General features: G+C 29.3%; 1 protein-coding gene across 1 annotated transcript in view; it reads right to left on the bottom strand.

Annotated features, from left to right (window-relative positions):
- Nucleotides 1-345: 345 nt before the first annotated feature.
- The window catches only part of LOC119688971 (nitric oxide synthase), an 85,015-nt gene continuing 72,293 nt past the window's right edge, over nt 346-13,067 (bottom strand). The window contains exons 14-18 of the mRNA XM_038103675.1: nt 9,842-10,016; nt 8,328-9,467; nt 7,859-7,983; nt 1,854-1,920; nt 346-1,084 (exon numbers count right to left, since the gene is read on the bottom strand). Of these exons, the coding sequence (XP_037959603.1) occupies nt 977-1,084; nt 1,854-1,920; nt 7,859-7,983; nt 8,328-9,467; nt 9,842-10,016 (1,615 nt within the window). The 3' untranslated portion in view covers nt 346-976. The remainder of the gene's footprint in view (nt 1,085-1,853; nt 1,921-7,858; nt 7,984-8,327; nt 9,468-9,841; nt 10,017-13,067) is intronic.

Below are 13,067 nucleotides of genomic sequence, written 5' to 3'. Positions count from 1 at the left end.
TCATAGTTGAAAGTAGAATCTTCATAACTTTTTTTCTATTTTAGTTTTGATTTTTAACGTCAGTTATGAAAAAGTCTCTATTTTATTTAATAGAAACTATTGTACTCAATAGCAAGATTTTCGAACAATAGTGAATTGCAACAACAAAATTTTGCTATTTTTAATTAAACAAATCTTTTTATTTTCCAAACTCAAAAAGACACTCAATGGTTGACGATTTTCACTTATAGTTAGGATAAAGGTATAATCGCAAACCGAGTTTCATATATTATCTAAAAGAACGTTCCTTTGAAGAGGATATAATCAATTAACACGATTAAATAAATATAAAGTATTTACCACACTTCGAAAGTTATAAGGAAAGATAATGCTTGTATTAATAATGGTTAATGTACTAGTGCAATTTACGAAAGGTTCCTTCTCTGTATGCATTTACATATTATCAAAATCACAAGCTGCTATAGAAACGTAATAAGTCGAGTTGAGTTTTATTTTTGTGTATTGGTTGCACTATCAGTTACATGTCTTAACTAACAGCGAGACTGCGAAGAACTGTATAAGTCCTTCGCAGTTTATATATCCAGTGCAAACATATTTTTGACATTCTGTGTTTATCCTACTTTTGTTTAATTTCGAAAGAGCAAAAATAATTGTTGGTTTTCAAAAAGGGTTTACAAGACTGGATCTTCAATTTTTTTTAACACATATCTGATTTTTTTTTTTATTTTTATTTTTTTTTACAAGTAAATATTTCTTGTTAAAGGATCTACCATCTGGGTTAAGATTTAATTACCTTAAAGCATTAAGCTGAACACAATTACTTTATATTTTTAAAGTAATTGTGTAACATTTATTGAATTTTTTTTTAATTACTGAAGTGTAGTGTGGTGTGGCGTTGCCAATCGTGAAATTTTTGCTTCAATCCACGCAAACCGCTGTGCTACTGCTGCGCTGTTTGCGGGGGATTTTTTAACTTTTATGGTTGCGTTGCCATGCGTATGCGAGCGGTCGCCCTTGATTTGGTATGAATTTCCGCGGTGCGTAAAGTGATGCCGAATATGTCCTCGTGATAACGATTCTCATCCTGTTAAAATATGAAAATAAAATGTGAATAATATAAAAATAATATAAAAATTCTATTATGCGAGAAAGTCATAAAACGTAGTGGACAAGATATGAGAGCATGTTATGCTGTTGTAAATGTCACATTTATATTTATTTATTTTAATTGAATTTATTGTTTTATTTCACTTTATTCGCTACTAGCAGTAGTAGTTTGCTGGCTTGCAGTAGACTTTATACCGCATTTTGTTTTTTGTTTTTGGTTTTTTTTTATTTGTTTATATCTTATTTTAATATTTATGGAAATGTTGAGCGGAACTTATGACAGTTGCCACACATACATCAGCAAACTTCTGACTGTTGCACTTCGCTGGCTCGCATTATGACATTTATTGTTGTCAGTTGTGTTCACTATAAACATGTACAATACACTACAGATCACACGTATAAGCGCACTCACTCTAGTGTTCACTCAAGCTGTGCAAACATATGCTTTACTATTATTTTTTCATATTAAAATTTTAAATATTTGCACAACATTTGGAAAGTTTTGCACAATCAGCAAAATATTCCAAACATTGACAAAAAAAAAACCAAATATAAAATAAAAAAATTAAAAAAGAAAAGCGATAAAATAACAAAATAAATAGTTTAAACAGGCACACACGCACTATAAGAGTAGAGTATAGCCTGCAGTCAAATTGTTAGTTCATGCACATGCACACATACGCATACCAGCGCACACACACAAATATGGGCAGCACGTTCTTCAGCATCGGCAGCATACTTACACGCAATGTTAGCAAAAATTTCTCAACTTCCGCTTCGCTTTTTTGCTCTTTTCCTGCGATGCATTTCCTGTAAGGAAGCAGAGTATAATGTATAGAAAATATATTAAAATATATAAACTACATATATATATATATATATATATATATGTATATATATATATGTATTAAATATCTCTGTAAATGTTGCATTCATAGAAATAACGAGAAGGCATTAAAGGAAAAAGTGCGCTAGTGTATATGTGTGACAAAGAATTTTTCTTTTTGTGAGGCACAAACCGAGAATGGCGAAGGAGTGAAGCGTTGCCACAAGTCGAGAATTGAAAATGTAAACAATTCTTCCCCAGTAAATTTACGTCAAGTCGAAGTAGTTCATTGTCGTGCAGTTCAGTGCAGTTCAGTGTAGTTCAGTGCAGTTCAGTGTAGTTTGGTATGGTTTAGCTTAGTTTAATGCGGCTTAGTAGAGTTCAGAACATTTACTTGAGGAGGGCAGCCAGCAAGCAGTATTAGTCAAGTTTTATTGTTGAAATTGAGGTATACTTTTCGGTGCTTGACAATCTCATTTTTCAAAATATACTCGCAATATTGTGCTTAAAATAGAATTTTGTTGAGCTGATTAAAGTTTACGAAACTATTTTTAAAGTAAATTAAAATTGTTTAAGTTTGATTTAAGCAAAGAAAAAAAAACATTGAACTAATTAAAGGTTTTTTTATTTAATTTTCAAAAAATTTTATATTTACAAAATATATAGCCTTAACAAAATGTTAAACTGTAGTCACTATAAATTTAAAAAGAAAAAAATTAAAGAATTAAAAAATAAAAAAAAAAATATAATAAAAATTAGTTTTGGAAAAAAATGATTTAATGAAATTTTTATTTGGAACTGTTAGAAAATTAAAGAGTTAAAAAATAAAAAAATATTAATAAAAATTATTAATTAAAATTAGTTTTAGAAAAAAGATTGAACTAATTAAACGTTTTTTATTTAATTTTCAAAACATTTTATATTTACAAAATATATAGCCTTAACAAAATGTTAAATTGTAGTCACTATAAATTTAAAAAGGAAAAAATTAAAGAATTAAAAAATAAAAAATAAAAATATAATAAAAATTATTAATTAAAATTAGTTTAAAAAAAAATGATTTAATAAAATTTTTATTTGGAACTGTTAAAAAATTAAAGAATTAAAAAATTAAAAAAAAATTAATAAAAATTATTAATTAAAATTAGTTTTAGAAAAAAACATTGAACTAATTAAACGTTTTTTATTTAATATTCAAAAAATTTTATATACATAAAATATATAGCCTTAGCAAAATATTAAATTGAAGTCACTATAAATTTAAAAAGAAAAAATTAAAGAATTACAAAATAAAAACAAAACTTAATAAAAATTATAAATTAAAATTAGTTTTAGAAAAAAACATTGAACTAATTAAAAGTTTTTTATTTAATTTTCAAAAAAATTTATATTTACAAAATATATAGCCTTAACAAAATGTTAAATTGAGGTCACTATAAATTTAAAAAGAAAAAAATTAAAGAATTACAAAATAAAAACAAAAATTAATAAAAATTATAAATTAAAATTTGTTTTAGAAAAAAATGATTTAATGAAATTTTTATTTGGAACTGTTAGAAAATTAAAGAATTAAAAAATAAAAAAAAAATTTAATAAAAATTATTAAATAAAATTAGTTTTAGAAAAAAACATTGAACTAATTAAACGTTTTTTATTTGATTTTTAAAAAATTTTATATATATTAAATATATAGCCTTAACAAAATGCTAAATTGTAGTCACTATAAATTTATTAAGAAAAAAATTAAAGAATTAAAAAATAAAAACAAAATTTATTAAAAATTATAAATTAAAATTAGTTTTAGAAAAAACGATTTAACGAAATTTTTATTTAAAAATGTAAGAAAATTAAAGAATTAAAAAAAAATTTAATGAAAATAATAAATTAAAATAAAAATTAATAAATTAAAAAGATTTGACGAAGTTTTTATTTGAAACCATAAGAAAAAAGAATCGTTATTTCTTATGAAATAATTATTTAAATAACTTTTTACTTAATAGAGAACTTTCGAAAAGTAGGGAATTGCAAAAACAAAATTTTTATTATTTAATTAATAATTTATTGTTTTAATGATCAAAAATTTTTAGTAATAGTACCCTAATGATGATGCCTATAGATTATAGTAGAAATAACGGTAAAATAAAAACTTTTAAAAACAAACAAACAAACAAAATTTTTTACTATTTAACTATTGACTAATTAGGCCATAAAAAACCAAATCATTATTATTTCATTAATTAAATAATTGGCTGACCAGTTTGTCTGAGCTTTTTAGGGTACTATTATTATAAATAACAAATTTTTATTATTTAACTAATTTAATATTTAACTAAGCTGTTTATTTCTTATATTTAATTATTTGTAAATAATTTTTTGAGATTGCAAGTACCAATGGTTAATCACGTACCCTGCCACATTTGAAGCTTAGAGTTAGTGTTCATTAGCCGATTAACACAAAACCGTTCTTAACTTTTATGTTCTAACTTGGAGTCTTAATAATTTGCTAGCAAAGTTCATTAATAAATTCCTGTGCAGTTCTTCTATTAGAAAAAAATTATAAAATTAATTATACAACCTGGGGTACTTTAAAAGTTAAAATTTAAATTGGCAGTGAAAATATTTCAAAGTTATTTTTAAAATTTATTACTTTATTTAAAAGTAAAAGCCTTACAGAAAGCTTTTTTAATTTCGCATTCCTTGTAAATGTCGGTAGAAAAATAGGCATATTACAACCACCCGACCACCGAACATCTACTATATATACAAATATCTGCCCAATACTAATGTTTAGAATATCATTGAGAGCATTGCAAAACACAAAAAAAAAACTTCTACAAGCTTTAACTTAGTTTCGGACAATCCTAAACATATACACAACAGGTGATCTGGTGTCTTTTCTTCAAGCACCCGTAAACATGTACTACAAGAGATCCGACAGAGTAGACCAAGATTAACTCCATGCGGTTTTACAGTCTAATATCTCGTTACATTAAATAACAGATAAGATAATGATATTATCTTAGATATTACTTTTTACATAGATACTTCTACATATTAAGTTGGAGGTTCTACATTTGGAATTTAAGATCCATGTAGCTTTTGACTTAGCTGGTAATTTGCCTATGAACTTAACTTTTCAACAAATTTTTTATTATAAGACTTGAATTGCATTTAGATGGTTAGCAGAACACTTTTTCTCACCATAAAGGTAAACTGCAGCTGGAAAGTCATCAATTAATATTAGCACTGAAAATCTATTTGATAATCTCTTATTATAAAAGCTAAGTAAATGAAACGATGATAAAAAAATAAAATAAAAAAGAATTATTATTAATAATTATATATTATAAAATATTTTTATTAATAAATACCATCTTCTTTTGATATTGTTTGAAATAATAGATTCATATGACTGACCGGAACTTTTAGCATGAATAGTGCTTGCATGACTATGTTATATTGAGAAATAAAAAAATATTCTTTTAATAATATGAATTGTAATAAAATAATTGACATTTCACAGCTCTGAAGATCGAGAAAGGAAAATTTTAACATCATCACAATTTTAATTACATTTGCCTATTGAACTTAAATTGATATGTTTTTGTCATTTTTATAATATTTTTTATTTGATAAATGTTTACAAGAAAAGATAGCTATGGCGAAAATCTAGACCTTGAGTTCACCGCAACTGTTGACCTTACCAACCTTCGCTACGCCATTTTCAAGAATCCAGAACCCTTATAATTAAAATTAGTTAATAATTTTTGTTCTTAAAAAAGATTGACTTGGAAAAACAGTTAAAATTTAAGAAAAATAAAAGTGGTAAACGCTGCATGAGGTCTTAGTTTTTTCCTATCGCACGCCCCCAAAGCTACAGGCCATTATCCAGGCCATTATAACTAATTTGGAGTGAGTTAATTTGATTAATTTTTTAAAACATCAAAAATTAATTGAAAATAAATCGAATATAGCAAAAGCAAAAATTTCTTTCCTAAAGCTTATGTATTCACCATATAAATATTTCCTAAATTTGCTTCGTATATTTAGGGATGGAATATTTCTATTATAACTGATATGGAAAACATCTAAATTTAATTAACTAGTAGTTTTTCCTAACATTCCTATCAATTTGTATTCTAACTTGCCCCACTCTATAGTAATTACCGAAATCAAAACCATTGCTTACACGTGAGCCATAATCTAGAAACCCTAGTGTTCTTATTTTCCAATTTAATTCAATAGTTTATGAACATATATTAAATATAACCGTTATCAATAACATATTTTAGGTTTGCAAACACTTAAGACTTTCTGTAAAAACTCACACAATCAGTGGCTTTATCCGGATTTTTTTTTATAGAGTTTCTTTATAGAGAATTTGTGAGCATATGTAAACCCAAATTGTTTGCCAAATTATTATGTAAAGATATACGGACCCAAGTCGTTTCGTGACCTATTTCCGCTAATCTTTCACTTCAGTGGGGTCAATATAAAATATAATGATAGTTTAGTTTATAAACACATAACTAAAACATATATATTTTCTCTGACAGTAAATCAGCACACTCAGCACAACGCTCACTTCCAGTGACTTTAAAACTAATGTGGGAATGCCTTCAACTTCTCAAAGGTTTCACGAAAAGGAACAGGATCCACTTAATAAGTATCCCAGAACACAGCGGATTTGAGGAGAAAGAGAAAGCCGTTGAACTAGCCAGAAAATACATTGCTGAAAAAACGCAGCTCAGACTGATTAGGATAATGTAATTACCTGCAGACAAGCTGAAGAATTCATATTGAATCGATTTGTCACAGGGTTTCTCACTGTACATTGCGGGTTAAATAAAAATCTGTCAAAACTAGGTATTACAAGAGACGACAGCTGCAGACTTTGTTGCAAAGAAGAGGAAACAGCAGAACACGTTCTCTGTCACTGTGGTAGTCTTGCCAGACTTAGACTTCGGAGCTTATCAACTGCCTATTCCCCTATAACGGAAACAGGTAACATTTTTCCAAAGGACGGCATTTATGGCATTTAAAACTGCTACGCGCCTATGAAACTAAAGTGGGTTTATCACAATACTCCTCAAAGGATTCAGCGATGTAGTGACATAGTTCTCAACCCTTTCAAAAACTGATCTAATCTAATCAAGTTTATAAAACTTAAATTAATAATTATATACAAAGTGCTGGCTATTGACGCATACGCATACTGATATTAAATTTTTTCTAGTAAACATCTTATATATATTCTATTAATTAAGATATTCTTGTAAATATATGCCATTTTATTAGTTTCCAAACAATACTGAATTGTTAGTCCAAAAATAAGTGTACGTTCTTTAATGCATTTATAAGAAATTTGCCTTTAATTGTGCCTTCTTCGAAGGTATGTCTATTTGTTATGATCAAATTGTTGCCTTAAATTTTCTATGGCATTTAAAAACACATTTGCATTCATATATATGCAATCCCAAGTCATTTACGTTATTGACAGTATTTGTCCGTCATCATCTGAAGACCCACGTCAAAATAATTTATATCAAATTTTAGTGGCATTACCAAACTGTCAAGTGAAAAATTTTTTGTGATTCCTCTAGCACGACATAACATACAACAATAATAAAACATAATAACAATAATAAACAACTTCGAACAATACCAACAATGCTAACAATGCTAACAATAAAACTGATAAAAAGCCGAAGGCAGAAGGATAAGACACAATCCTACATCGCTCTATTGCAATGTCTTCACTTGTTAACAGTCGTTAGGATTGCCGTACAGATTGTCGGCGTGCGTTCGATAATTTCCAATGCCCAACGTCCAACGTCCAGCGTCCTGTATGGCTTACCGCTCATTTTACCATCTTACCATTATAAATCTTTGTATAGCCCACCCATTTCATGCCGAACTTACCTTAACGTTTGGTAAACATGCTCGGCCATTGTTACATCGCCGCAAACGTAGATGTGTCCCTTTTCCTGTACAATCAAGTTGTACAACGAATCAAATTCCTGTTCAATCAGATCCTGCACATAAGTCTGTAATGAAATAAAACGAAACATTGGACAATTTAGCCAAATGCAATCGGAAATCGTTTAAAAAACAAATGACAAAAGGTAATTTATTTGTTGGTCGTGTCTTTTGTTCAACAAGACAACGGGTCTCGATGAATGGCACGAGTATCGGACTGAACTAGGCGAGAGTAGAGCTGTTTGTAATAAATGAAATTGTGGAGTTAAGGACTCAAAATTGCTCTACTTCACTGTAAAGAAAACAATGAATGAATGTCGTGCATTCAAGTTGTTGGATGTTTGGAAACTCTTGAAGTATACTCGAAGTAAATAAAAAATTCGAATAGTGAATGTGATTATGTTCAACTTACTTTGGGTACATTTGGCTCACGTGAAAGTGCCAAAAAGACTCGATCTAATATTTGGTCACGCACCAGCTGGTCCTTTTCTTCAGCATATAAATTGACATCACGATTGCGACAGCCAAAGAAAAGCCAAACTTTCGGCAAATGTTCTGGAGTGTTAATTTCGCGCCATATTTCCAGTTCCTGCCAAAATGAACGAAACGGTGCAATTCCAGTTCCTGGTCCTATCAGCACAATGGGCTTTGAATGCTCTCTTGGCAAATGGAAACCAGGGGCGCTACGCACAAATATATGCAAATCATCCTGTTCCTTCAAACTTGCTAAATAATTGGAACAAACACCGAAACGTTCATCGCCGGAACCATCTTCGCTGCGATATCTTACAACAGCCACTGTTAAATGTATCTCATTATTGACTTTGTTTGGTGAGGATGAAATTGAGTAAAATCTTGATTGCAGCGGCATTAGATTTACTAATACCAAAGAAGCAGGAGGTGTGCATGATGGAAATTCTTCTAGCACTTCCAACAAATGTGGTAAGCGCCAATGTCGCCAATCTTCGTAAGCTGATGAATCACTTACTAGTACTTGCAAACGTTCAACATCTGCAGGATCTTCACAGAAACCAGACAATAGTGTTAGCATCTGTCGACTAGGTGGCGTTGTGATGTCAAAGAAACGTGAAAGTAAATTACGTAAAGTGTCTGCTGGTATTCTATCATGCGGCTCCCAGCATTTGAAGATGCCATTTGAGGTTTGTTTCTCTTTCAATAATTGTAATTGCAGAATTTCATCAGGATTATCGAAACCACTCAAACGTTGTATTATACCATCCACAATTTCTGCACGATTAGCTGGAAATATACCAACGTGATCACCAGGTTCATAGTCTATTGCGGGTGCACATATTTCCAGAAGTATTGTGGTTTTTTCACCATTGCCTTGATTTGTTAGATTAAGTGGTGCCCTCTTAATTTTACAACAATTGACCTTCTTGTTGTGATACTTGGAAAGCAAGTTTTCAAGACTACTGACGGTTGTAGATGGTAATAAACGCACATTGTTTACAGTAAGTGAATCGTTTTGCAGTGCCAATGAAGCATCCGTTAAGCTTTCAGGATCTAAGCAAAAAGTCTCGCAAGCCAACTTGAAAGAAAAACCAAATCCGAAAAAAACATTTTAATTTTTAATTAAGATTTGCCTTTTTATTATAATATACATTCATTTATTTAATATTTACTAATTAGAAAATATTTAAAATTTTATACTAAGTAAATTAAGTAAAATAGACAAAAGTGATTATTTTACTTAATAAAAACTATTATATTTAATAAAGAGGTTTTTCTAACAGTAGCGAATTGCAACAACAAAATTTTATTATTTCATTAATAATAATTGCATCACCTATACTCTATACTGAATTTAATTTATATTAAAAACTATTTATCAATATGTATCAATGCTATTTTGAAAAAGAACTATTATATAGGTGATACTTTAAGGACTGTAGTTTTACTTACCTTAAAGACCTCTGGAGCCCACTTTCGAAAAGATTGTTCCTGACCGCACATTTCATCGCCGTATGCTATTTTAAGCAACCTTTCGCCACCAAGTTCACCTAAAATATTGTCCATATACTGACCGAATGCACAGAAATTCGGATAAGCCGAAGAACCAAGCGCAAACACTGCAAATCTGCAGAAAAAAAATACTTATAGTTCGTGGCTTATTATATATCTTATATATAAAATTAACATTGTCAAAATGTTAGTTACCGTACTCCTCCGAAACGGCTTTACCGATTTTTACCAAATTTTATATGCGTATTTAGTAGGTCTGGGAATCGGCTACTATCTATTTTTCATACCGCTAAAGTGATTAGGGTGTCCCTATCCAGCAAAAATATCTTTATTGCTTTAACAAAAATTTTTTTATTTTTTTGACTTAAATTTTTTCATATTTTTGAAAAAGAAAACTTGCTATGATATGAAAAGTTGTTGTCTATAAAAATACTGAATTCATAAAACTGCCCCCTAATTTCTGCACTATCGTTGATTCCCAAAATGCTCTTATTGACCGCGTATTTCCAGATGTACACATACAATACATAAATCATGGGTGGCTGGCAGAAAGAGCCATTAGCAGCAAAAAAAACGTGGACGTTGATGAATTAAACTTCAAGATAAAACAGACATTGCCAGGCGACTTAATATCATACAAATCGATCGATACAGTTTGTGATACCAACGAAGTTGTAAACTATCTAGCAGAGTTTTTAAACTCACTGGATTTGCCAGGCATGCCACCACACATTTTACGACTGAAAGTTGGATCACCGATTATTTTACTTCGGAATTTGAACCCACCACTGCTATGCAATAGTAATGTAAATGTAAATGCTCCTCCAATGAACAAAAACGGTGAAATTACGCTCTACCAAATTGGTCGGTACATCAGCTCCAATGAAGCTGCTTGGCGTATCTTCGGTTTTCTAATTCATGAACGGGATCCAGCAGCTGTTCAGTTAGCCGTCCATCATGAAAACGGTCAGCTTGTATTTTTCACGAACGAGACAGTGATTGATCGTGGTACAAATCCACCTAAATCTACACTCACTGCATTTTTTGAATTGTGTAATAGTACGGGTGATTTTGGTGCCTTTGCAAGAACATTACTCTATTCACAAGTACCACGCTATTTCACATGGGCTCAAACAAAAAAATGGATGCCCCGCAAGCAAGTTTCACCAGTTGATGCATGTCTCAATTTATTTAAATCGAACGCTTATTTACAGTTAATCCAAGACACACTGAGTGCTTTAATCTTCGACTGTTGTTGGTTAATGTTACTGGCCCATTATCATTATTATTATTTACAGTCAATCCAAGACAATTTAAATTTGAAGATACAACAGTTGTTGCCAGGGAACTTGGTATCTTACAAATCTATTGATTTTAAATTAATAATTTAATAAATAAACTATAATAACTTAAAAATAATATTGTTTGGCGTTTGTTATTTTTATTTTCCTTTTCGTTCATAGCGCTCCATGCCTATTTCATGCATATACCACATACTTACACACTTATAATAAGTAAGTTACTTTTTGTCTACACTAGAATTTATCTAGAAACTAGAAATAATTTATAAGGCAAAACAACGTTTGTCGGGTTATCTAGTTATTATATATTATATTTTTATATTATAATATTATTATGTTATATATTATTATATATGTTATATATTATTTATTGTATATAGATGCCATAAAGAAAACATCATATACCTTAGATATATTGTTTAAGAAATTTAGGTATAAATTTACACTTAAACTGAGCTCGTTCTAAAGATTTAGCAAGAATTTTAGGCTAGTGATTAGAATTACAATAATAGAAAAGATTATTCATAATTAACATTTGATTTTAACGTCAGTTATGACGGTAGTGACTATTTTACTTAATAGAAATTATTGTACGTAAGTAATAAAGAGATTTCGAACAGTAGTAAATTGTAACAACAAAATTTATATTTATTTTTAATAAATTAATTTTTTGGCTAGCCATACAGCTGTTCCCAGTATTACATCATCATCATCAATAGTTTTGGAATTATTTCTTATATCTATTTATTAGTTATTCGTAAATAATTAGTTTTTAAGACTGCAAGTACAAAGGATTAAGCTCGTACCCTGCCAAATTTGAAGCTCAGAGTCAGTATTTATTAGCCCACCGACTAATGAACTTTGAGCCTTGGTAATTGCAGTTCCAAAAAATTATTTACTTATTTACTTTTAATTAAATAGAAGAAATGCTTGAAACAGCTGTATAGTTGATCAAATATTCAATTAATTAAAAATAAATTAAAATTTTGTTGTTGCTATATATTCAGTTATTTGAGTTTTAAAATTTTCAGTTTTTTCTTAGCGTTTATAACAGACTGATTGGCTGCTTATTTTAAAAGAGCGTGAAACTCGTTCCACGATTTGGGATCATGATGAAGATCCATGTTTTAGATGAAGATCCATGTTTATTATCATACCGTGCCCAGTATGATAATAGCGTCTGTTAGTTGTGAAACTCTATCCAGGGTTTTTATATAAATTCTTAATACAACAGATATTAATCCAACTATATCATGGCGCAAAATTCTTTTTACAAATATTAACCAGCTCCTTTATTTCTTACAAAATGCTGTATAAGCATTCATATTGCAGACTTAAAATTTTCTTACATGATATTGTCAGGTTACGATCAAAGTCTATATGCCAGCAGTATTGTAGTGCTTTAGGTGCTGTTAATCGAATCTACTACTAATCGTATGTACTAATAATTCTACTAATTGAAAGCTTCCAGAAATTTTCTTCACTACTTGAAATGTGTGATTTTTTTCAGGATATAGGTCGTTTAACGATTTGCTTACATTTTATTTGCTTGGTATTAATTTTTTTTTTTGGGCCAACCTGCAGACCCTCTATATAACAAATTATGTATTCATTACTTCAAATGGATATTATTGTATTAAGATATTCTTGTATTCTTGTATTGTATTCATTCCTAAAATATGATTTTAGTGGGTTCAAGTCTCACACTGCAAAACAGCAAGCAAAAAAAATACTCTTACCTGTCATAATGGACCTTAATGGTTTACGCTTAGCCTTTTTGGTCTGCCAACATAACCTAACCTAACCTAAAACTAATTTTATACTTAATATATACTTAATTTATACTTAATTTAAACTTAATTTAA

Source organism: Teleopsis dalmanni, chromosome X, assembly GCF_002237135.1.
Source record: "Teleopsis dalmanni isolate 2A chromosome X, ASM223713v2, whole genome shotgun sequence".
In the NCBI taxonomy this organism is placed as follows: domain Eukaryota; kingdom Metazoa; phylum Arthropoda; class Insecta; order Diptera; family Diopsidae; genus Teleopsis; species Teleopsis dalmanni.
The sequence above is the reverse complement of the archived record's forward strand: the minus strand, read 5'-3'. Positions and strand labels throughout refer to the sequence as shown.